This window comes from Tachypleus tridentatus, chromosome 6, assembly GCF_004210375.1.
Source record: "Tachypleus tridentatus isolate NWPU-2018 chromosome 6, ASM421037v1, whole genome shotgun sequence".
NCBI lineage: Eukaryota > Metazoa > Arthropoda > Merostomata > Xiphosura > Limulidae > Tachypleus > Tachypleus tridentatus.
Window position 1 is genome coordinate 157,767,812 of NC_134830.1, and position 27,320 is coordinate 157,795,131.

Consider the following 27,320-nt stretch of genomic DNA (forward strand, 5'->3'; position numbering starts at 1 on the left):
ACGTGTGAATAGGGTAGGGTGACCGTCTTATGCACGGTTATTAAACTTTTTTAACTTGAAATCTTTGGAAATAAAAAGTCCGGAAAACTTTAAAGTACAAACAACAAGCTCTCTTTGTTCGAAAGACCCGCTAGCATTTTCAAGAAGGAAGAGCGCGTGTTGGAATGAAAAGTTAGCTTGTCCTTCTTTCTAAAAATTAGGTTGTAGGCGGTTCTGTATTTAGTTGTAAAACTCCAGGACAATAAGGAACTACAAGAATGAGAACGGTTTTCGTTCGCTTTCTTTCTTAGTTTGGTCGTTTCGTTTCAACTTGGGTCCATTTGATGGATTCAAAAACCTAATCGTTATTCGAAACTGAGCTTCAACAACATATACGTAGGAATATACAAAACAAACGGTCAGGAACTACTGGGGAACAACATAATGTATTCTACTCTACCAACATAAAGTTTCTAACCCCTCACATCATTTAAAGTGCAGAAGAGCATTTTTATTCGAAATAATTTTGTCTATCATCTTATGATTACGCATTCTCGTCAGATAACTATGAACAAGTAAGTGAGAACATGAAATACCGAAATTCAAGCAGAGAACCAAGCCGTACATTATTTTCAAGCTATAAAACAAAGTTCAGTTTAACTTAGCAGCTGGAAGTCATGTTTTGGCACAGTTCTATATTGTTTGTGTGTGTGTGTCGACAGGAGAGTCAAAGCAAAGAAACTGTTTTTGTAACGAACTAACATTTACCACCTGTTTTTATGCTAACTTCTTACGGATTTTAATTTAATAGTTAAACGCGAACTGATGTTCTGTCTCGCGATGATCCAGTAGTTTTGAACTTTAACCCATTTCTTAAATCTGGAGTGAAGTACGTGAAACCGTATAAAAAAGGTTAACCATACGTACAACCCATGGTTTACAGAAACTAATGGATTGTATAAAAACTGTTAGCCATTTATTAAAATTAATGTATTGAATTTTTTATATTATTTATTAAAATTAATGGATCGTATAAAAACATTAACCATTTATTAAAATTAATGGATCGTATAAAAACATTAACCATTTATTAAAATTAATGCATCGTATAAAAACATTAACCATTTATTAAAATTAATGGATCGTATAAAAACATTAACCATTTATTAAAATTAATGGATCGTAAAAAACATTAACCATTTATTAAAATTAATGGATCGTATAAAAACATTAACCATTTATTGAAATTAATGGATCGTATAAAAATGTTAACAATTTATCTAAGTTAATGGATCGTGTAAAAAAATTGTTTTTATAAATTAATAGATCGCGAAATAAAGCTAACAATTAACAGACATTAATGGATCAGCGAGAATCCATGTCACATTAAGACACTAAGCGTGGAAAATATACTACATGATTTTAAAATTGGATTGTGTTCTCAATACTTACTGCATGCAAAATATTGAGATCTGATAAATCACTCAATTATTTCTTGTATATTTTATTAGCAAAATAAACTCTCTCTAAGTTTCATAAATGGTATCGCATCTTGTCATAATTCCTCACATCAGACTACAATAAAGACTCATCTTGTTGTTGACGTGGAAACCAAAGTTTTATTGAAGTTTATTACGAAGACAATCGATAAAACCTAGAAACAAATCACAATACCCTGGTTCTTTTGTTTAATGTTTTAGCACGTGAACCTTAGCACGTGCAATGCGGATTTTCTGCCAGAAACTTAAGAGAATAATACGAAACTGTTTTTATTTGACCTATTACTAACTCAACCTTTCACTCAAAGCCAGTGGCTGGAATACTTTAACAGCACGAGCAAGGAAACAAAACACAACTCTAACCGTCACCTCAACCATATGGAAGCAGTCTCGATATTTGGAAACATCTCTAGCTTAGAGGGCCGTACTATCTATACATGTGGAGAAAACAATTACTCTATTGCGTTGACGTTACTTTAAAGTAATTTTTTTCTCCAAGGCTATATAATAACCCCCCTGGTGACAGGACACAAAGCTTCAGAGACCCTCAAACTAATTATTCTTTTACAGGGTTATATAACAGTCTTCTGCTGACAATGCGCAAAGCTCTAGGGCTTATAAGGCTAAGATTTCGAGCTCAATCCCAGCGACGGACACATTGCAAATAACTTATTGTCCATAGTTGAGTTAAACCACACACAGGAAACAAACTTGGCAAAGAGAGGTTTAAGGTTTAGCTATCTTACTAATTATAATTAATCACAGATCGGCTTATCAAACCTCCGACCCCACCGTGATCAAATTAATACATCGAGAACAATATTCGATCGTTTAAGTTATCAGGACTGAAGTCCTCAGTTCACGTTTCAATTGTCACGTTATTTTTTGTAGTTTTTATCAACGTTAAAATCAGGGGTTCGATTCCCTTCGGTGGACTCAGCAGATAGCCCGATGTCGCTTTGCTATATCACACACATACATATAATTTAACTATATGAAAACACATACATATAATTTAACTATATGAAAACATATACATATAATTTAACTATATGAAAACACATACATATAATTTAACTATATGAAAACATATACATATAATTTAACTATATGAAAACACATACATATAATTTAACTATATGAAAACATATACATATAATTTAACTATATCAAAACACATACATATAATTTTTATAAAACATTTCGTTGATATCACTATATAACAAAATTTTTACTTTTTCTTGTTCCTGGACAGAAAGTGTTATTTCCCAATTGCTTATGCCTAAAGTAAATGTAAAAGACCTATTTTTCTCTTCAAACTTTGCTTTTGTGACCTGGGTAATGAAACTTTCAAATTTACCAATTTTCCAGAACATTCCAGGTAGATTCAGTGTTGAGTAGCTGACAGAGAATTTTCAAGAACTTTCTAGAATATTGTAGAACTTACGAGAATTTTCTAGAAAATTCTAAAAGGTTCTGGGGCTCACCACTCACCACTTCAGTTTAGTTCTAGCTGCCTAAGTAAACACATAGACCTATCTAAGTTTATCAGAGATAGCATGAAGAAGCTGCAAGCATTCTTCAGACGCATTCTGCTATGTATGTGGCCAATTTATCAAGACAAGAGCGAAAAAGTACTCTGTGACAGCATCTGCTAAAATGTGTGAAGCCGACAAGGCATATTTCGGCATGCCAAATCAAGACAAACCCCGGGTATTTTACCTGCAAGCACTGCAAAACAACTGTGGAAAGTAAGACGAACAATTTTGCTTGCTTGAATAGTAATATTTTATATTATACAAAATTTAAAATTTAAATATCTTTTGGTGCACCTCAAATAGGAATACAACAGCGTTAAGACCTAACTAGAAGCCTTGAAGTATGATAGCTGGAAGGTTATCAGAGACTTCAAAATGGTAGCATTCCTGGTGGGTCTTCAAGGAGACTTTACCAAGTTTCCCTGTTATCTTTGCCCTTGGGACAGCAGGGACACCGCAGCGCACTACAACAGGAAGAGCTGGCCACAACGGACCGAGTTCTCTGTGGGGAGGCACAACGTCAAGTGTGAGCCACTAGTGGACCTCCAGAAGGTGTTGTTCTCACCATTGCACATAAAATTGGGTCTTATGTTTGTTTGTTTTTTAATTTCGCACAAAGCTACTCGAGGGTTATCTGTGCTAGCCGTCCCTAATTTAGTAGTGTAAGACTAGAGGGAAGGCAGCCAGTCATCACCACCCACCGCCAACTCTTGGGCTACACTTTTACCAACGAATAGTGGGATTGACCGTCACATCATAACGCCCCCATGGCTGAAAGGGCGAGCATGTTTGGCGCGATAGGGATGCGAACCCGCCACCCTCAGATTACGAGTCGCACACCTTAACATGCTTGGCCATGCCGGGCCGGGGTCTTATGAAACAATTTGTCACAGCTCTTGATAAGGAGTCTGCAGCCTTCAAGTACCTTCGAGACTTCTTCCCTAAGCTGTCTGAGGCAAAGGTCAAAGCTGGTGTCTCTATTGGACCACACATAGAGAAGTTCCTGGAGTGCACAAAATTCCTGAAGAAGCTCAGTAGGAAGGGAAAAAGCTTGGGGCAGCTTTGTCGAAGTAGTTCGGGGATTCTTGGGCAATCACAAGGCCGAAAATTATGTGGAACTGGTTGAGGCTCTGGTGAAGAACTACGGTAAAATGGGCTGTAGGATGTCCCTGAAAGTCCGTATCCTTGACGCTCATCTTGATAAATTCAAGGAGAACATGGGAGCATACTCAGAGGAGCAAGGCGAGCGCTTCCACCAAGATATACTGGACTTTGAACGCCGCTACCAAGGAGCGTATAGCGAAAACATGATGGGAGACTATATTTGGGGGCTGATACGTGAAAGTGATTTACATTACAGCCGCAAGTCTCGAAAAACTACTCACTTCTAAACATTTTTGTATAACTTTAGTATAAATACATGTAAATCTTGATTCATATGTTGTTTTATTCAGACCTTATGTAAATGAAAATGTGCAAATTTGCCCGTTTTTACACAGAAAATAGGTTAATTTCTAAATTTCATTATCCAGGTCACAAAAGCAAAGTTTGAAAGGAATAATGGCCATTTTCTGTACTTTTACAACATAAACAATTAAGAAATAACACACACTATCCAGGAACAAAACTTGTGTTATATAGTGTATTTGGTACAGTATGGTAAATACTTTATCACTTATGAAACACGTGAACATAGTTGAATTTTTTTTATGGTTTTTGAACGAAACGGTCAGTGGGTAGTGACTTAAGGGAGACTAAAATGAGAATACAAGAAATGATGAAATTTTCATTTCTGCGAATCTCTGATTTTGAATCCAAAACGCAAAAATTTGGAAACCAAAATCTTCACTGATTTACAGGACGTTTATAAGGATTTTTAGGAACATTGGAAAACGGTACAAAACAAAATGTATGCATGTTTATACATAAAAGCAACGATGAAATAAGTGTTTTATTGGTTCTCTGCTCTTATCGCTCAGTGGATTGTGTAAGTCACGTGACACGCGAGAAACCAAATAATCGACTACGCAAGTTCCTCACGTGACACATCGAAGGTTTTCGGTAATTCTACCAAGTTTCTTTGTTTGTTTGTTTTTGAATTTCGCGCAAAGCTACACGAGGGCTATCTGCGCTAGCCGTCCCTAATTTACCAGTGTAAGACTAGAGGGAAGCCAGCTAGTCATCACTATCCACCGCCAACTCTTAGGCTATTCTTTTACCAACGAATAGTGGGATTGATCGTAAAATTATAACGTCCACACGTCTGAAAGGGCAAGCATATTTGGTGCGACTGGGATTCGAATCCACGACCATCAGATTACGAGTCTAGCACCTTAACACGCTTGGCCATGCTGGGTCCAGTTTGTTTTGTAAAGTCATGCTTATTGTTCTGTTAATCATTACACGCCATAAAAAGTCGGTAATTATAAAAAAAATACACTAATTAAAGAAAACCAGTTAGGACTGACGTTGACATGAAATAATCTTAACGATTGTGTGAGCGCAGATAGTCCTTGTATAGTTTTGCACGAAATTCGAAAAAGCAAACAAACGATTGTGTGTTTGATGTTTTGAAATGTCCTTTACCCGACAGAGTGAATCTATGGTCACAAGATTTTGAAGACAGAGTGAATATGTGGTTACAAAGGATTTGAAAACAGAGTGAACCTATGGTTACAAAGGATTTGAAGACAAGAGTGAACCTCTGGTTACAAGTGTTTGAAAAGCGGGTGACACCTGGTGCTATTAATTGTGTTTAACAGAAAATAAATGGAAATAGATAAATAATTTTTAATTTTATCAATTGTGAAACGATAACTGAAAATTTGGGAGAGGAAACAAAACAACAACAAAAGCACCACGTTTGTTGTACAGACGCAATAAGCGAATGTTGTGCACTATGAAAACCACAGATTAAGACATTTCTGGCAAAATATTTTACCCAGTGGTGTCTTAAAAAATAAATAGGAGGAAATTGGAAAGAAGATGAACTGATGGATTATAGTGGATCCAAAAACAACTTATGACAGTTGTCTGATAATAAAATAGCCGTGTTAAGTGTCTACAGTTAATTGCTAATAGAGGGCCTGGCATGGCCTGAAGATGAAGACGTTGGACTAAGTATCATCTGTGGGTTACGGGATGGAAACTCGTTACCGAACATTCTCGCCTTTTCATTCGTGGGTATCGTTATGGCCCCATCCAACTCCTTGATGACCAAGAGTTGTCAGCGTGGTTGATGTCTTCCATCAAAAGTTGTCAGCGTGGTTGCTGTCTTCCATCAAGAGTTGTCGGCGTGGTTGTTGTCTTCCATCAAGAGTTGTCAGCGTGGTTGCTGTCTTCCATCAAGAGTTGTCGGCATGGTTGTTATCTTCCATCAAGAGTTTTCGGCGTGGCTGCTGTCTTCTATTTAGCTCACCGCCTCAAAGTTAGTAACAACTGCAGCAGTTTGTGCTCGTAACGCAACAAAACAAGCATTCTGAGCCTCCCATAGTGAAGAGAAAACCACATCAGAAGCGCTTCTCTCGAACACCCACATGAACAAGTGACGACCTTTATTATTACTTGAGAAGTATTCTCATACTTGAACGCTTAAGTGTGCAAATTAGAAGATGAAAACGCTTTAGGGCCAACAACTGCATTTTGTGCCGATGTTCCTCAGCGTGTGAACAGCTTTAATAATACGATATGGTTACGTAAAGTTATTAACCCATTGGAGACACTAGTAACTCGTGGTTGAATTATAAATTATTTAAGTTTTGTCCATACTTTATTTAAACCATCGCTTTTTTGCAAGAGTTAGGTCACAAAGATTCAGGTCTAGATATCGTGACATTTCACGTAACTCTGACGTAACGAAACGGATTATCTTAGAGAGATATCACATGCTCACTATAAACAACATAACAGGCACGAAGGTTCACGTTCAAATATTGCTCGGTATACATAATGTACTTGATAATTTCCATCAAGATATTTATCGGTCAATATAGTGTATTTGATATAATGCTCGGCAGGTATAATGTTTTTGATAATTTACATGAAAATATTGCTTGGCATGTATAATGTATTTGATATTAAAGTTGCATGCTACCTTAAGAACGTGACGGCTGAATCAAACGAAAGTGTTCTATAATCTGATCTCGTTATTACCAGGTGTTGCTTAGTAGTTAACGTATCGCACTGTGAATCTAAGGATCCATGGTTTGCGCATCCCGCTTCCACAAAACCGTGCTCCAAACTTTGGTGGTGTAGTTGCGTTATAAGAGTGATGGTCCAGTCCCATTATTCGATTAGAGTAGCTCGAGGGTTGGCGGCGGATACTGTTGACTAACTACCTTTCCTCTAATCTCTCATTTCAAAATCAGGGACTGCTAATGCAGGTAATGACTTATGTAGTTTTGCGCGATTATCAGAAAATAATAGTGAACGACAGTAGTGTCTCGACACATTTAAACATTTTGTAAATGTTACTTTATGACATGTTGATGTCACTTAATATCTCGAGAGATCCAGTCTTACTAACGAGTTTATTTTTAATTGGCTAGTTTAGAAATGAATTAAAATTTCAGGCTTACCTACATCATAAAAGATTAAGCCTTTTAACGTATATTAACGAAAGGACTCTGAGAATTTATATAAATTTATTGGTTTACGTTTTCACTTCGATTTTGTTCTCTTATTTTATTTTCTGTTAAAACTTTGCGATATTTATGATCGACCGCACATGATTCTTGATGAATACTTTCGAACATTCCAGAAAAGAAAAAACATTTATGTAATAAACGTAAACCGAAACATTCTTAACCCTAAATCTTGAGAGTTATAAGCCTTTACGATTACTTGTTTTGGAATTTCGCACAAAACTACTCGAGGGCTATCTGTGCTAGCCGTCCCTAATTTAGCAGTGTAAGACTAGAGGGAAGGCAGCTAGTCATCACCACCCACCGCCAACTCTTGGGCTACTCTTTTACCAACGAATAGCGGGATTGACCGTCACATTATACACCCCCACGGCTGGGAGGGCGAGCATGTTTAGCGCGACTCGGGCGCGAACCCGCGACCCTCGGATTACGAGTCGCACGCCTTACGCGCTTGGCCATGCCAGGCTTTACGATTACTATTCAGCCATTGGTAGGGGGCTACATATCACTGAATGAAACACAAAATAGAATAAACTCTACAAACAAAATAAACTATTTTCTACAATAATCTCATAAATGAAGGTAAAAGGCGAAATCAGAATTCGTAACGCGGAAGAGCCGGTAATCCGGAAGATGTAGACAGATGATAAGATAAAAGAACAACGGAAAAATATCCGGAAACAGACGTTTAATCTACTGGTTGTGTCATATATTAGGCTTATCCTTATCAAATATAGTTTTAAAGATCTACCAAGATTGTCTGTTTCAGAGATTCATATCTAGGCCTATCTGCTCCTAGCCGTCCCCACATTTGAATCTGACAAACAAGAGCTAGCGAGAAGCACCCCCTACCAACACTTGGAAATACTCTTGGCATCAGGAACATGTTTTAAAAAGTTTCAGTATTTCGTCGAAAAACATAGACATATAATAATAAACAGAAACACTAAACATATACAGAAAAACATAAACAGAAACACTAGGAGTATATTGTCTTACATCTAGTGAGGTTATTATCCAATATTACAACATTCGAGCGTACGTTTTCTCCATAAATAAGGTTGTTTATGTTTTTGTTTATAATTAAGCACAAACTTACACAATGAGCTATTTGTGCTGTACTCATCACGGGTATCGAAACCCGGATTGTAGCATTGTAAGTCAACAAACATACTGCTGTGCCGCTGGAGGGCCTGAAATAATGGTTTATTTGTTTTTGAATATCGCGCAAAGCTACACGAGGGCTATCTGCGCTAGCCATCCCTAATTTAGCAGTGTAAGACTAGAGGGAAGGCAGCTAGTCATCACCACCCACCACTAACTCTTGGGCTACTCTTTCACCAACGAATAGTGAGATTGACCGTCACATTATATCGCCCCCACGGCTGAAAGGGCGAGTATGTTTGGTGTAACGAGGATTCGAACGCTCGACCCTCAGATTACGAGTGTCTTAACCACTTGGCCATGCCGAGCCTGAAATAGTGGTAATATATTTGATTCGCAATTATTTACATAGCCAGTAATTTTTATATTTAGAGTTTGAAATAATTTCTTTTTTTAGCTCACCAGATACGAAAAGAAGTATAAATATTTTATCGACGACTTACAGTTCACCCTATCTTGTATCAAACTTCTCACAGTAGACATCGAGGAAAAATATAGAAAAATATAAATGAAAGAAAGAACATAAATATTAAAAATGGAAAAATAAAAAATATAATTTTAAAATTCAAACTAGAGAGACAAAAATCGGCGAATGTAAAAATGTGTACTAGAGGTTACAAAGGTCAAGAGAACAAGTGTACTAGAGGCTACAAAAGTCAAGAGAACAAGGTCTGGAGTTAAGTCTTCAAACAAGAAGTTCTTACGCTGAGAAGTTCTGATTTGGCTCATATGAAATTAGAGTAAGATCTTAGACATTTTCTTCTTGAAAGAGAAGAAAATAAATAATACGAGAATTCAGAGAGAATGTTCTTACTCCAGTGGTTTTCTCTCATGGAAGAAAGATCGTAAACAAAACCTCTCATGTGTTCTCTTCAGAACTTTTTCATGTCTTCTCTTCAGAACTTTATAAGAATAGAATGATTTTTTGTCGAAAGAAAATACGATTTTTGAAAGATAACAAGCACTGTGTTTTTTGTTTTTGTTTTTTGCTTGAAAAGAAATCAGGACGAATTTTTAGAGAAAAAAAAATCCGTTGTTCCAGACGAAGAAATGTTTCGCAGACACAAAGTTGGGAAATCTCAAAATTCATTTCGAAAAATGCTTTGAAATCTGACTTTTGATCCTTCGAATATATTTTTGAAAAAGTTGTTTTATAGTAAGGTTTAAACACTCGTTAAGTTTAAAGTTATTTGTTTGTTGTTAAGCGCAAAGCTACACGATGGGCTATCTGTGCTGTGCTCACCACAGGTATTCAAACCAAGTGTTTAAGCGATATGAATTTTCTGACTTACCGCTGAGTCACAGTAAAAAAAACAAAAAAAACAGAATAAGTAAAAGTTTAAATAATGCAAATTACGCAAAGTATGTATGCGTGTTTGGAATTTTCACACCAAAGGAACACAAGGGTTGCTTGCCCATAACCGTCCCTAATTTTGAACGGAAGGACTAGTGGAAAAGCAGCCAGTCATTACTGCCAATCGCCAACTCTTGGGCTACTGACGTCTGACTGGGATTTTAGTGTCACTCCGATAACGCACACACGGCCTTAAAGGGCAGAACTCGTTTTTGCGACAAAGAATCACGAACCGTGAACCCTTGAGTTCATTTTCCGGGAACGTTAATCACCGGGTCAAACCCAGTTATACTGAAAGTTAATGTATACTTTACTTAATATAGTAATATACTTAATGTAGTTGTCAGAAGAGGAAAGAAAGGTCATTGGCTTATAAAACAATTTGCTACCATTACTTTATTTCATCAATGACTCTCGAGAAAACAGAAAAGATGGCTGTTAAAGCGGTGTGAAAGTTCAAAGTACCAGCGTTTTTGAATGACGGGCCTTAATTTATAGAAGCAGCCACTAAAAGCCATATTATAAGGGACCTCATTTCTTGACTGTATTACTGTAACCAAAACATTTCAATTAACGACATAAATTGTTAACTCTATTACGAAGCCATCCATTATGTTTCTATATATGTCCTTTATACTCTTGATGATTTACCCTGTAAATGCGGATTTTCCTCGTTACTAACGTAGAACAGGATAACATATTACCTGATAAGGATCAATTAATTTTCCTGTAGGGGGTGTATAGCGTCTGGATTGGATGATGGTTAAATATTTGTATAAACGCTCCGAAACTGTTTGTCTGAATTTCGTGCAAAGCTACACGAGGGCTATCTGCGCTAGCCGTCCCTAATTTAGCAGTGTAAGACTAGAGGGAAGGCAGCTAGTCATCACCATCCACCGCCAACTCTTGGGCTACTCTTTTACCAACGAATAATTGGATTGACTGTAACATTATAACGCCCCCACGGCTGAAAAGGCGAGCATGTTTGGTGAGACCAGAATTCGAACCCGTGACCTTCATATTACGAGTCGAACACCTTAACCCACCTGACACCCACTGCCAATTCTTGGGCTACTCTTTTAGCAACGAATAATTGGATTGACTGTAACATTATAACGCCTCCACGGCTGAAATGGCGAGCATGTTTGGTGAGACCAGAATTCGAACCCGTGACCTTCATATTACGAGTCGAACACCTTAACCCACCTGACACCCACTGCCAATTCTTGGGCTACTCTTTTAGCAACGAATAATTGGATTGACTGTAACATTATAACGCCTCCACGGCTGAAAGGGCGAGCATGTTTGATGAGACCAGGATTCGAACCCGCGACCTTCAAATTACGAGTCGAACGCCTTAACCCACCTGACCATACTGGGCCTCTCTACACTGTTTAATACTCTTTGATATATTAACATCTCTCATACTTCCAATTAATTACCTGATATCTCAGAGAAGAACCGTATTGCTGTACCTTATGACCCTCCCCCTGTTGAATACCACATGATATTATCATAAGGATATACTGTCATCAAGCAATATAAGGCACACCACACATTGAATATGGAGTTCTCTTTGCTGGCGAGAAAAGTTATCAAACGTAACGACTTAAGGAGAAGTTATCTCGCTCAATTTCTCGTGTAACAGAGAGGTGGTGGGTAGTGAGAAACTGCGTTAAAAAAATAAAATCCTCAGAATTGTGACAAACTGATTCGCTTGAGAACTTTTGCTGCGCATGAACCGTATGATTTAGGAATGTCACACATAATGTTCAACATACGTTACCGGACTAGAAATCTGTCTTTGTTGCTACTTCTACCTACCTTTCACAGACATACACACACCCACAAAACTCGCGGGTTCGAATCCCCGTCACACCAAACATGCTCGCCCTTTCAGCCGTGGGGGGCAATGTAATGTGACGGTCAATCCCACTATTCGTTGATGAAAGAGTAGCCCAAGAGTTGCCAGTGGGCAGTGATGACTAGATGCTTTCCCTCTAGTCTTACACTGCTACATTAGGGACGGATAGCGCAGATAGTCTTTGTGTAGCTTTACGCGAAATTCAAAACAAACAAACAGTGTAGAATAACGTTGAAAGTATAATAAAACCTAAATATATACATTTCTGGAGTTTTATTCTTATAGAATTTTTGCGTCAGATGTTTCTTCAGTTATTCATCCTTTATCCGCAATTAAAAACGGAATACTTTTCTTTTTAAGCCACCCAGTGCCACAGCGGCATGTCTGCGGACTTACAATGCTAGAATCCGGGTTTCGATACTCGTGGTGTGGCAAAGCATAGATAGCCCATTTGTAGCCTTGTACTTCATTACAAACTTCTTTTTAAATGAAATACTCCAAAAACTGTTTGGGGATCTTTGTTGGTTAAAAGTAATCCAAATAAAACTTTGGTTAGCTTGAGGTTTCAAAGCAAGATCACATGTATTGGTTAAAGCGGTCAGTCAAACAAGAAGAGCAAGTGGACAAAAAGTGTAACAACCATGACGAAAGATAGTATAAGAAGTCAAACAAGAAGAGCAAGTGGACAAAGTGTAACAGCCATGACAAAAGATAGTTCAAGAAGTCAAACAAGAAGAGCAAGTGGACAAAGTGTAACAGCCATGACGAAAGATAGTTCAAGAAGTCAAACAAGAAGAGCAAGTGGACAAAGTGTAACAGCCATGACGAAAGAGAGTTCAAGAAGCTGACACAGCTGATTATTATCTCTTAGTCCCCAGCATGACGAATGAGACTGTCCCTTTCCTGCTGGTATTACTGCTGGTCTTGCAGCATCCGGGCATTTTTCTGGTGCTATTCTCACGGGTTTATGAGTTATAATCTCAACTAACTGATTTAACCATTGGAAACAGAACGTGAGTGTGAACATTTATATTGGTTTTCGTCGCCGCTGTTGCTGCTAATGATTTCATTGTATTTGCTTAATTTTTAACCCTTCAAAGATTGTTTTTCGTGTTTTGTTTTGTCAGTCGGAGCAGTTGAACATAGGTTATATAAAAAATAATACTTATGTGTATTTGCGGTGGAACTGCGCTTCCACTGGTAGTTATAGAAAATAGAAAACACATGAAAATACAATTCGTATGTCACTTTACTGATGTAATAGACTTCGTTAGGTCATATATCTATTGAAGCAGACGAAGACTCGTAATCTGAGATTCGCGGGTTCGCATCCCCGTCGCGCCAAACATGCCCGCCCTTTCACCCGTGGGGGCGTTATAATGTTGCGATCAATCCCACTATTCGTTGGTAGAATAGTAGTGGGTGGTGATGACTAACTGCCTTCCCTCTAGTCTTACACTGCTAAATTAGGGACGGCTAGCACAGATAGCCCTCGAGCAGCTTTGTGCGAAATTCAAAACAAACAAACGAAGCAGACGAATTCCTGGTGTTTTTTTTTCCTGTTAAAGTTTTAGTGACGTCATTTTTTGTTGTAACAAGCGATCTCGTGAGTCATCTTTGCTTGTTTGAAGTTAAGCACAAAGCTACGCTATTGGCTATCTTTGCACTGCCCACTAAGGATATCGAAATCCGATTTCTGTAGTTGTAAGTCCTTAGACGCACCGCTGTGCCACTAGGGGGAGACCCCTTATTTGGAAGAAACTTCTCTCCCGAAGAAGACCGCGTGTTGCTTGCTTGTTCATTGTCAAAAAAAAAAGAAGTTAAAGGTTATTTTTGTTTCAATATATTGAATGCTATGATTTTTATGCAGACAATTTAACATATGTTAAACTTTGTGTATATAAATGATGAATATTGTACTCGGCATCTACTTTGGCTCATGTTTGTTTTAATCTTCAGCTTTGTTGATTAGTTTCGGTTTTGAAACAATTTCACGTGTCAATTTCACTACGCACCCTGTGGTTGTTTGCAAAGAGACACACGCATGCGCACTTTCGGCTTGAGCGAAGACATAAACATTCAAAACCCCTATACAACCTTTGTTACGTTTCTCCTCGTTACAGCCCGTCGAGTTTTATATGCCCATTTCACAAGAGCAGTAAAAAACGTAACGGTCTTTCTCCCCCTAAACCTTTTATGTGTCTACTTTGAACTAAATGCTGCCTAAAAGCTTCTCAGTTAAGGTGGCCGTCTTATACGCCGATACAAGAAATGGAAGTACATTAAACGCCCAGAACTTTACACTTTGAAAAAAAAACTCAAGTATGTATTCACACCCAACGTGTTTTTATAATAATTTCGATACTGGAAATAGTGTTGAAAATTTAACTTTGAAAGATGAAAAAAAACAACAACAAAAACATATACATTTATCTTCAACAACACAACACTGTATAGAACCTTTACTGTAAAAATCGATTTTATTTCTACACTAAGAGAATAAGGAGTGACTAACCTCATGTCACTTAAGCTTGAAGGTTTTTTGGTACAACTTGTTCTTACGAGATTTAACACAAAATGAAGTCAACTGATAACATACTATTGCAATTCAGCCTGATTCGTGTTTTATTCTATTACTTCAAACATCTTGTAGAGAACTCTGAAAAACAAAAAGACCCACGACTCGAGAGTTTTCGGAAAGTAGATCTTGTACGTCAGTCCTCCGTCAGATGGCGCCGTTATTTTTTATGATCCCAGAACACTTTTAGATGTTAAATGTACCTCGAGAAAAAATAAACAGTGTTTCAATTCCCTTGCTCTCCCTCTCTACGTCAGCAAACAGCGCCACCTACAATAATATGATAATTGATTTAATACTTTTTTAAACAATATAATTTAAAATCTGAAAAAAAGAGTTGAATTGAAACGATTAGTTGCAATAATTCATTATAATGTCGAAAATATCTCGATTTTTTTTTAAATGACGGGGTACTTTTTACTTTTTTATAATATACCTAGATTTAGGCTATTTATTTGTTTATTTTTGTAACTTCGAATTAATATCTTTCGTAACACTCAGTGTCGTACATGAAACGGTTGCTCGAAGAAACCAGGGGATATTTATATACTTTATTTTATATCCAGGTAGAGGTAACAACGTGCCAGAGAAGTATTAACATCATCCTAATTAGTGGATGTTCCTCTCCAATACATCAGTGCTGCTGGAGGGTTAGATCCTAACAAAATCTATTTAGTCACTCCCTCTGGTGTCAAGACCGTCCTGTCAATGCCAAGTAAGACTTAGTGTGTTTGAAAGTTAGAATAAAATCCAATTCATACCTATCGAAATTCGAGAAAAATACGATGAAAACAAAGTTTAAACAAACTGTCATTCATTTAAGAGGAAGGATTCCGTGTCACGTGTGGGATGGTGTATCATTTGTTACAATTGATCTGGATATTATTTGATATAATTTTAGTTATTATATCTTTAATTGATTTAATATTCTTGATACTATAATGTATTGTTTGAACAATACAATAAGATCGTTCAAGATCCCTAAAGAAAAGAATATTCATCTTCAAAGGTCAAACATGATATATTAGTTTTATACTAGACATTGATTTTCAAGTGTCACCATGGTGATGACAGCCTTGTCATTCGACTTCCAATAATACTTATTGGCTAATCACGATCTACCAATAACCTTATTCGTTTTTTTTTTCCTTTTATGTTTCTTATCTTCCATATTTCAATTAACCATTTACAAATGTTAGCCTCCAAGGTGGTGTAGCACTCCATAATCCGGTGTATACGTGTTTTATCACATATCACTAGAAAAGTAATTTCACGTCGGCGATGGCGTGACAAGCACGTGCTATGCGACATATTACTCCATTCACCTGCTGTGTGGTTATATCGTTAACCATTGAGTGAGATCTCAAAATAAGTTGCCAACGAAGTGAAAGTTAAAAACTGAAATTCGGCTTTGTGTTGGTACAGAGTGGTTATTAGGAAAAGTTAAAAACTGATGTTCGGCTTTGTGTTGGTACAGAGTGGTTATTAGGAAAAGTTAAAAACTGATGTTCGGCTTTGTGTTGGTACAGAGTGGTTATTAGGAAAAGTTAAAAACTGAAGTTCGGCTTTGTGTTGGTACAGAGTGGTTATTAGGAAAAGTTAAAAACTGAAGTTCGGCTTTGTGTTGGTACAGAGTGGTTATTAGGTAAAGTTAAAAACTGAAGTTCGGCTTTGTGTTGGTACAGAGTGGTTATTAGGAAAATTTAAAAAGTGAAGTTCGGCTTTGTGTTGGTACAGAGTGGTTATTAGGTAAAGTTAAAAACTGAAGTTCGGCTTTGTGTTGGTACAGAGTGGTTATTAGGAAAAGTTAAAAACTGAAGTTCGGCTTTGTGTTGGTACAGAGTGGTTATTAGGTAAAGTTAAAACTGAAGTTCAGCTTTGTGTTGGTACAGAGTGGTTATTAGGAAAAGTTAAAACTGAAGTTCAGCTTTGTGTTGGTACAGAGTGGTTATTAGGTAAAGTTAAAACTGAAGTTCAGCTTTGTGTTGGTACAGAGTGGTTATTAGGAAAATTTAAAACTGAAGTTCAGCTTTGTGTTGGTACAGAGTGGTTATTAGGAAAAGTTAAAACTGAAGTTCAGCTTTGTGTTGGTACAGAGTGGTTATTAGGAAAAGTTAAAACTGAAGTTCAGCTTTGTGTTGGTACAGAGTGGTTATTAGGTAAAGTTAAAACTGAAGTTCAGCTTTGTGTTGGTACAGAGTGGTTATTAGGAAAAGTTAAAAACTGAAGTTCGGCTTTGTGTTGGTACAGAGTGGTTATTAGGAAAAGTTAAAAACTGAAGTTCGGCTTTGTGTTGGTACAGAGTGGTTATTAGGAAAAGTTAAAAACTGAAGTTCGGCTTTGTGTTGGTACAGAGTGGTTATTAGGTAAAGTTAAAAACTGAAGTTCGGCTTTGTGTTGGTACAGAGTGGTTATTAGGAAAAGTTAAAAACTGAAGTTCGGCTTTGTGTTGGTACAGAGTGGTTATTAGGAAAAGTTAAAAACTGAAGTTCGGCTTTGTGTTGGTACAGAGTGGTTATTAGGAAAAGTTAAAAACTGAAGTTCGGCTTTGTGTTGGTACAGAGTGGTTATTAGGTAAAGTTAAAAACTGAAGTTCGGCTTTGTGTTGGTACAGAGTGGTTATTAGGAAAATTTAAAAACTGAAGTTCGGCTTTGTGTTGGTACAGAGTGGTTATTAGGAAAAGTTAAAAACTGAAGTTCGGCTTTGTGTTGGTACAGAGTGGTTATTAGGAAAAGTTAAAAACTGAAGTTCGGCTTTGTGTTGGTACAGAGTGGTTATTAGGAAAAGTTAAAACTGAAGTTCAGCTTTGTGTTGGTACAGAGTGGTTATTAGGAAAAGTTAAAACTGAAGTTCAGCTTTGTGTTGGTACAGAGTGGTTATTAGGAAAAGTTAAAACTGAAGTTCAGCTTTGTGTTGGTACAGAGTGGTTATTAGGAAAAGTTAAAACTGAAGTTCAGCTTTGTGTTGGTACAGAGTGGTTATTAGGTAAAGTTAAAACTGAAGTTCAGGCTTTGTGTTGGTACAGAGTGGTTATTAGGTAAAGTTAAAAACTGAAGTTCGGCTTTGTGTTGGTACAGAGTGGTTATTAGGTAAAGTTAAAAACTGAAGTTCGGCTTTGTGTTGGTACAGAGTGGTTATTAGGAAAATTTAAAAACTGAAGTTCGGCTTTGTGTTGGTACAGAGTGGTTATTAGGTAAAGTTAAAAACTGAAGTTCGGCTTTGTGTTGGTACAGAGTGGTTATTAGGTAAAGTTAAAAACTGAAGTTCGGCTTTGTGTTGGTACAGAGTGGTTATTAGGAAAAGTTAAAAACTGAAGTTCGGCTTTGTGTTGGTACAGAGTGGTTATTAGGAAAATTTAAAAACTGAAGTTCGGCTTTGTGTTGGTACAGAGTGGTTATTAGGAAAAGTTAAAAACTGAAGTTCGGCTTTGTGTTGGTACAGAGTGGTTATTAGGAAAATTTAAAAACTGAAGTTCGGCTTTGTGTTGGTACAGAGTGGTTATTAGGAAAAGTTAAAAACTGAAGTTCGGCTTTGTGTTGGTACAGAGTGGTTATTAGGAAAAGTTAAAAACTGAAGTTCGGCTTTGTGTTGGTACAGAGTGGTTATTAGGAAAAGTTAAAAACTGAAGTTCGGCTTTGTGTTGGTACAGAGTGGTTATTAGGAAAAGTTAAAAACTGAAGTTCAGCTTTGTGTTGGTACAGAGTGGTTATTAGGAAAAGTTAAAACTGAAGTTCAAGGCTTTGTGTTGGTACAGAGTGGTTATTAGGTAAAGTTAAAAACCGAAGTTCGGCTTTGTGTTGGTACAGAGTGGTTATTAGGAAAAGTTAAAAACTGAAGTTCGGCTTTGTGTTGGTACAGAGTGGTTATTATGAAAATTTAAAAACTGAAGTTCGGCTTTGTGTTGGTACAGAGTGGTTATTAGGAAAAGTTAAAACTGAAGTTCAGCTTTGTGTTGGTACAGAGTGGTTATTAGGAAAATTTAAAACTGAAGTTCAGCTTTGTGTTGGTACAGAGTGGTTATTAGGAAAAGTTAAAAACTGAAGTTCGGCTTTGTGTTGGTACAGAGTGGTTATTAGGAAAAGTTAAAAACTGAAGTTCGGCTTTGTGTTGGTACAGAGTGGTTATTAGGAAAAGTTAAAAACTGGAGTTCGGCTTTGTGTTGGTACAGAGTGGTTATTAGGTAAAGTTAAAAACTGAAGTTCGGCTTTGTGTTGGTACAGAGTGGTTATTAGGAAAAGTTAAAAACTGAAGTTCGGCTTTGTGTTGGTACAGAGTGGTTATTAGGAAAAGTTAAAAACTGAAGTTCGGCTTTGTGTTGGTACAGAGTGGTTATTAGAAAAAGTTAAAAACTGAAGTTCGACTTTGTGTTGGTACAGAGTGGTTATTAGGAAAAGTTAAAAACAGAAGTTCGGCTTTGTGTTGAAACAGAGTGGTTATTAGGAAAAGTTAAAAACTGATGTTCGGCTTTGTGTTGGTACAGAGTGGTTATTAGGAAAAGTCCATTCAAGATATGCCCATCAAGCTGGCTAATTTGGCCTGAAATCGAAACCCGGTTATTAGCGTTATGAGCCCTAGAAACTTATCCACGGCTGAGATATGGGATTGTGGGCGACAAGGGGGTTAGAACATTTAAATTCTATGTTCTATTCATTTACTTATCTTTATATAATAGTCAAAATGTAGATCTATCCTTTAATGACGTGCACATAACAGTAAACATGTACACATATGTAGTATTTTCTAATATAATTAACTTGTTTACCGTATCTTTCATTATTTAACTGAATCATAATGTTATAATAGGTAATACACTTTTCAATAAGCAGAATGTGGTTTACGATTATACTTATTTATTAAGTTTTTTCTCACGTTTTTGTTTAGGCAACTGCTAATAAAAGGTGTCATGGAAACCTAAAACCTCAGCTATAATATATATTGGAGATTAATCGATAATTGATTCCGAAATATAGTCGACAAGTCGTTTCAGACAAAGTAAAAGAGCTAGTGATTGGATATAGTACATACGTTCTCTCATTGGTTTTGCAAATACAAACGAGTTTGCCAAGCTTGTGAACATTGCCGCTAGAACGTCATCATTGACTGAAATGTGTTAGTTTGTAGATCTGGCACGGTACACCTCAGCCCAATGTGGTTTTGTTATAAGAAAACTTATACACACACTCGAACATGGATGGATTTGTAACACCAAAGTTATCTCTAGGAATCGAAACCCTGATTTTAGTGTTGTAAATCCGTAGACTAACCGCTGTACTAGCGGGGGACTCTATGTACGAATTAATATATCATTAAAGTTTATCTTGGATTAAAAAAATATTCAAATAAAACAAACTCCTCCAAAAGATGGGTTGCGCGTGACTTAGTGTTAACGAGATCAGAATGTGAATCTGGGATTAATGGTTCGAGTCCTATTTCTGCGAAGCCGCTCTCCTTCATCTTTATAGGAGTGACTGTTATATTCTTATATTTTTGTGTGGTCAGAATGTAAATCTGAGAACTTGTGGTTTGTGTCCCCTAGATGTAAAATCACACTTCATGAGCGCTATAGGAGTGACAGTAAATTCCTCCACGAGACAACAGCAGCTACCCATAAAGTGACGCTATTTACTGGCTTTTATCAAGCCCGTGAGATTCAAACGAGGGACAACTATCGCAAAAATCTCTGTGATAATAATGCAGAATATTTGTTTTATTATCAGTTGATCTCCTGTGATAATAATGCAGTATATTTGTTTTATTATCAGTTGATCTCCTGTGATAATAATGCAGAATATTTGTTTTATTATCAGTTAATCTCCTGTGATAATAATGTAGTATATTTGTTTTATTATCAGTTGATCTCCTGTGATATTAATGCAGTATAATTGTTTTATTATCAGTTGATCTCCTGTGATAATAATGCAGTATAATTGTTTTATTATCAGTTGATCTCCTGTGATAATAATGCAGTATATTTGTTTTATTGTGAGTTGATCACCTACGATAATAGTATAGTAACTTTAATCTATTATCAGTTGATCTCCTATGATAATAACGTAGTAACTTTGATCTATTATCAGTTGATCTCCTATGATAATAACGTAGTAACTTTGATCTATTATCAGTTGATCTCCTATGATAATAACGTAGTATATTTGATGTATTGTTATCTGAACTTCTATGTCTTTCTGTACTTTATTTCCAGTAAACCGAGTTATATCTTCTCTAATTTTCACATGTGATGTTATTTTTGCAATATTTTGTTTAGGTAATAGATAAATATAATAACGTAAATAACCATAATAAGTTGGTTTTTTTTCCTGTGGAAATATAACATATACATATATATCAAAGTATAATTTTAAAGATTTTATTTTAGAGCATAGAACCATACGATTATATTACGAGTTTTTTTCATGTAGCCTCCACCATCTCAAGAGTTACCAAGTTTTTTAACATTAAAACTACTTCTTTGTAGTCGGCTTTGTTTTTTATTTGACAGACGAGAAACCTCTAACAACAGTGCTGAATGTATGTTTTTGGCTGGTGTTTGTTTATTTGAAGCTAAACACAAAGCAACATAAATGGTCATACGTGATCTGCCCAGGTGTATTTTTCTTGGCCATACGTGATCTGCCTAGGTGTATTTTTCTTGGCCATACGTGATCTGCCCAGGTGTATTTTTCTTGGACATACGTGATCTGCCCAGGTGTATTTTTCTCCATTCGTTTTTTCTTCTTCTTTTTCTCAAGCGGAGATCCTTATGCAATGTATTTATAGCTATATACATTAAAGTCAGAATAGTTATATTAGAAATATGTATGTACGTATATCCTTCATATTAGAAAAAGCTTTAGTTGTAGTTTGGAGGTTTGTGAAAACAGTTTTGAGTGGAATTGCTACACAAATCGCTATCAACTGCTACCGTTCGACATTAAAATTTTAATGTTTGTGATGGTTTCCCTCTAGTACATAACTTAACAGTTAGGGACGGTTGACCAACACAGGCGTTGTTAGAAATTATGGACATAAAGTTTGACAGCTTCACAATCAAACACAAAGTTACGAAATCTGGCAACGTACGGGTCTTTTTTACTCACACTCAAAAGCAACATGACGAAACTTTATGGTAAGCGGGTGTGTTCCATCAAACTTAAACACAAAATGACAAAACTTCGCAATGGACAGGTGATGTTTTATCGCATTCAGTAGCGCAGGTATCTGCGTGATAGGGCAAGGAGGGGCATTCACCCCTCTATGGAATTTCAGAAGGAAATTGATTTAGAAAAATGCATTAAAAATAATACTAATTAAATATAAATGACGAAAACAGGTACAAATAACCCCCTCAATGGCACAGTGGCATGTCTGCGGACTTACAAATCTAAAAAACGGGTTTTGATACCCGTGGTAGACAGAATACAAGTAGCACTTTGTGTAATTTTGTGCATGACTACAAACAAGAAGGTTTGTTTGTTTGTTTTGAATTTCGCACAAAGTTACACGAGGGCTATCTGCGCTAGTCGTCCCTAATTTAGCAGTGTAAGACTAGAAGGAAGGCAGCTAGTCATCACCACCCACCGCCAACTCTTGGGCTACTCTTTTACAACGAATAATAGGATTGACCGTGACATTATAACTCCCACACGGCTTAAAGGGCGAGCATGTTTGGTGTGACGGGGATACGAACCCTCGGATTACGAGTCGAGTGCCTTAACCATTTGGCTATGCCGGGGTATTACATTTAAACTTCGAGGTGACAGCCTGTCCTCGCCTGGAATAAATTCTGCAAGCGTCCATGTTCGTTAGTGTAAGGATAGTTAGCAATTTGCAAATGTGAATACCAAACTCCCCATAATAAATAAAAGTAGGACTGGTGACAATCAATACAATTTAATAGCCTGGCATCACTATATGGTTATGACATTCTACTCCTAATCTAAGGGTCGCGGGTTCGAATCCCCGTCACACCATACATGCTCGTTTTTTCAACCGTGAAGGCATTATAATGTGACGGTCAATCCCACTATTCGTTGGTAAAAGAGTAGCCCAAAAGTTGGCGGTGAATGGTGATGACTAGTTGCCTTCCCTCTAGTCTTTCACTGCTAAATCAGAGGCGGATAACGCAGATAGCCCTCGTGTAGCTTTGCGCGATATTCAAAACAAAGTAAGTACGATGCTATTAACTGTGTAATTTCTTCGCGTTACGTTTTTCTGTTATGGTTCATAACACATCTCTGGCTACACGTTTTACGGCCAAACTCGGCTGGACAATGAAATGAAGAATGAATAACGTATTATTGGTTTTACAAGACAAAACTATATTGTTGAATGTTGTCATGCAGTAATATTATTAGTTTTACAAGACAAAACTATATTGTTGAATGTTGTCATACAGTAATATTATTAGTTTTACAAGACAAAACTATATTGTTGAATGTTGTCATACAGTAATATTATTAGATTTACAAGACAAAACTATATTGTTGAATGTTGTCATGCAGTAATATTCTTAGTTTTACAAGACAAAACTATTGTTGAATGTTGTTATAGAGTAATATTATTAGTTTTACAAGACAAAACTATGTTGTTGAATGTTGTCATCGGGTAATATTATTTTTTACAAGACAAAACTATATTGTTGAATGTTGTCATACAGTAATATTCTTAGTTTTACAAGACAAAACTATTGTTGAATGTTGTTATAGAGTAATATTATTAGTTTTACGAGACAAAACTATATTGTTGAATGTTGTTATAGGGTAATATTATTAGTTTTACGAGACAAAACTATATTGTTGAATGTTGTTATAGAGTAATATTGTTAATTTTACGAGACAAAACTGTATTGTTGAATGTTGTTATAGAGTAATATTATTAGTTTTACAAGACAAAACTGTATTGTTGAATGTTGTCATACAGTAATATTATTTTTTTACAAGACAAAACTGTATTGTTGAATATTGTTATAGAGTAATATTATTAGTTTTACAAGACAAAATTATATTGTTGAATGTTGTTATAGAGTAATATTATTAGTTTTAAAAGACAAAACTATGTTGTTGAATGTTGTCATCGGGTAATATTATTTTTTACAAGACAAAACTATTGTTGAATGTTGTTATACAGTAATATTATTAGTTTTAAAAGACAAAACTATGTTGTTGAATGTTGTCATCGGGTAATATTATTTTTTACAAGACAAAACTATATTGTTGAATGTTGTCATACAGTAATATTCTTAGTTTTACAAGACAAAACTATTGTTGAAGGTTGTTATAGAGTAATATTATTAGTTTTACGAGACAAAACTATATTGTTGAATGTTGTTATAGGGTAATATTATTAGTTTTACGAGACAAAACTATATTGTTGAATGTTGTTATAGGGTAATATTATTAGTTTTAGGAGACAAAACTGTATTGTTGAATGTTGTTATAGAGTAATATTGTTAGTTTTACAAGACAAAACTGTATTGTTGAATGTTGTTATAGAGTAATATTGTTAGTTTTACAAGACAAAACTGTATTGTTGAATGTTGTTATAGAGTAATATTGTTAGTTTTACAAGACAAAACTGCATTGTTGAATGTTGTTATAGAGTAATATTGTTAGTTTTACAAGACAAAACTGTATTGTTGAATGTTGTTATAGAGTAATATTGTTAGTTTTACAAGACAAAACTGTATTGTTGAATGTTGTTATAGAGTAATATTGTTAGTTTTACAAGACAAAACTGTATTGTTGAATGTTGTTATAGAGTAATATTGTTAGTTTTACAAGACAAAACTGTATTGTTGAATGTTTTTATAGAGTAATATTGTTAGTTTTACAAGACAAAACTATATTGTTGAATGTTGTTATAGGGTAATATTATTAGTTTTACAAGACAAAACTGTATTGTTGAATGTTGTTATAGAGTAATATTGTTAGTTTTACAAGACAAAACTGTATTGTTGAATGTTGTTATAGAGTAATATTGTTAGTTTTACAAGACAAAACTGTATTGTTGAATGTTGTTATAGAATAATATTGTTAGTTTTACAAGACAAAACTGTATTGTTGAATGTTGTTATAGAGTAATATTGTTAGTTTTACAAGACAAAACTGTATTGTTGAATGTTGTTATAGAGTAATATTGTTAGTTTTACAAGACAAAACTGTATTGTTGAATGTTGTTATAGAGTAATATTGTTAGTTTTACAAGACAAAACTGTATTGTTGAATGTTGTTATAGAGTAATATTGTTAGTTTTACAAGACAAAACTGTATTGTTGAATGTTGTTATAGAGTAATATTATTGTTACTTCGAGTTTGATCGTTGCTTGGTGTTAATTAGTAAAACAAAAGTGAGTCGTAATTTAGGATTCTTCTGCTATTATTTCTCCCTATAAAATTCCTGGGCTATACAAATAATCGTAAAACGGTTATATGAAGATAGAGCGTGGATTATGAATCACTGTCTTTATGACGATACTGCCTAGCTTACAGCACAATGAAGCGTAGCTGTATTAAGCCTAAAATCAATTTTTGTTTGTTTTTCGAATTTTTTGCAAAGCTTCACGAGGGCTACCTGCTCCAGCCGTCCCTAATTTAGCAGTGTAAGACTAAAAGAAAGGAACTAGTCATCACCACCCACCGCCAACTCTTGGGCTAATCTTTTACCAACGATTAGTGGGATTGACCGTAACTTTATAACGCCCCACGGCTGATAGGGCGAGTATGTTTGGGATAACGGAGATTCGAACTCGCGACCATCAAATTACCAGTCGAGCGCCCTAACCACCCGGCTACGTCGGGCCACCTGAAATTAATACGTTGCTACAATACAACAAACGATGATTGATTTGGTAATTATTGATCTTTGGATTAACTATCTTACCCAATGAGAAAGAATATGCTTTCTTTTCTCCAATTTCTAGCATTCAATTCATCTTGATAGAAACCACTACTTAGCAGTCGTTATTTAAGTGTCATTCATTGAAGCATTAATAATGGCGTTTCCTTGCAGAAATATAATTTTCTTGGACACTTCTTTTGTTTATCACACGCTCTGCCAACACTGGAATTTCCAACTTTCCTCGTAACAATTCTGTGTCCTGTACAAATAAATTCATTGTTAATTCTATATGTGTAAAAACGGCTCGTTTCGGTTGAGAAAATATTTTACGTAAAATATTTTCTCAACCCATACGAGCCGTTTTTACATATATATAGATTTCTCTACAAGTGGGTTTTCTCGACATCGCTGATTGTTAATTCTGTTTCAATTTTACGTGAATATGATTCGAGTGAGAGAGTGGGTTAATTTTCGTTTAACTTAAAATAGCTTTTAAATCAGACATTCAGTCAAGTCAATAGCTACTTTTTTGTCTGTGAACTAAATTACCCTTTGATGTCTTTAACATCTGCGAAAATTTTGATGAATTTCTAAAATTATTTGTTGATGAACTAAATTATTTTTTCGTGTCCGTAACATCTGCGAAAGTTAAATATGTATTATTGGCACGTGTGTATTATTTAAAATCAAAATTTTTTTATTTACACAGTTTCAAAAAGTAGAGGTCGCCCAAACAATGTACATGTGGAGTGTGCTGTGGAAACCGTTTACGACTTCAATAAGTTATTTAAAACAGTATAAAAAGAAAAGTTTGATTTTTAGTCGACTATTAAATCTGCGAAAGTGGTTTTCAATAAACACTTTATTTAGTCTTTTAAATAGCCTACAGGTGGCTCAGAGGCAAGTCTCAGAGCTTGTAACTCAAAATTTCGGGTTTAGATACCCGCGACGAAAAGAAATGTGGGTAATACGTTGTGCTTAAGAAGGGAAAAGAAAACATGAAAAAAGCTTATAATTAATCTTCAGCGGTAATTTTAGAACTTGGGCTTCGATACTCGTTGTGGACAGAGAACAGATAGCCTGTTGTATGGCTTTGCACTCAACAACAAAGTTTGTTAAATGATTTTGTTCTATATAATATTAAAGCGTCCTCTAGTCACCAGATAAACAAACGTAAAGCTGAAATAATTTCTGCCACAATAGGAGCATTGTTGACAAAATTAATAATGTGAAATGTTTTTAACGGATTTTATTATTGCTTGTAAAGCTTTGTTTTAATCCAAGAAATCTCTAGCGGAATGTCATACCCTGGAGGAACTTTGGAGAATTAAATCTAATGTTTCAGCTTCTGGTGATAATTCTCAACCAGACATTGGCTAAACGTATCCTTTAGAATTCAGCATATCTCTCTTTTTTTCAGTATGTATGTGTACATGAAGGGTATGGGAGGCATCAACTTGTATTATTAAAAATTTTAAAATTATAAAACACACATCTCGTTGTTGAAGCACGTGACTCGAGACAATGCACCTACTTGAATAAAATACTTACTTACCACAAAGTTGATTCACGTAAAGTGTATATGGTATTTACCGAACACTCAGTATAAGATATTTACCGAGGTATTTTGATAAGGTATACCGTAAGTCATTTCGTGAGTACAATTCGCTAGAACTCCATTTTTAACTTGCACAAACGAGACCCACACCAGCATTTTGCTATTTCGTCACCTAGCAACTAACATTATCACAAGTTGCGTTTAAGATGCTGTAAAACGACAGAGTTTACTAGCTATTTAAATAGTGTAGAAATTAAAAACCGCTCTAACTGGGCAAGTCTGTTGGATTACATATTAAGGCTCAAG

The 27,320-nt window shown here is 35.8% G+C and overlaps 1 protein-coding gene across 3 annotated transcripts in view; it reads left to right on the forward strand.

Annotated features, from left to right (window-relative positions):
• LOC143254229 (uncharacterized) overlaps positions 1-27,320 on the forward strand; it is a 66,854-nt gene that overhangs the window by 24,006 nt on the left and 15,528 nt on the right. For all 3 annotated transcript variants that reach the window (XM_076509030.1, XM_076509032.1, XM_076509031.1), the window contains exon 2: positions 15,186-15,334. Coding sequence is in view for 1 of the 3 variants with exons in the window: in XM_076509032.1 (XP_076365147.1) it covers positions 15,328-15,334 (7 nt within the window). In the remaining 2 variants the exon portion in view is untranslated. The remainder of the gene's footprint in view (positions 1-15,185; positions 15,335-27,320) is intronic.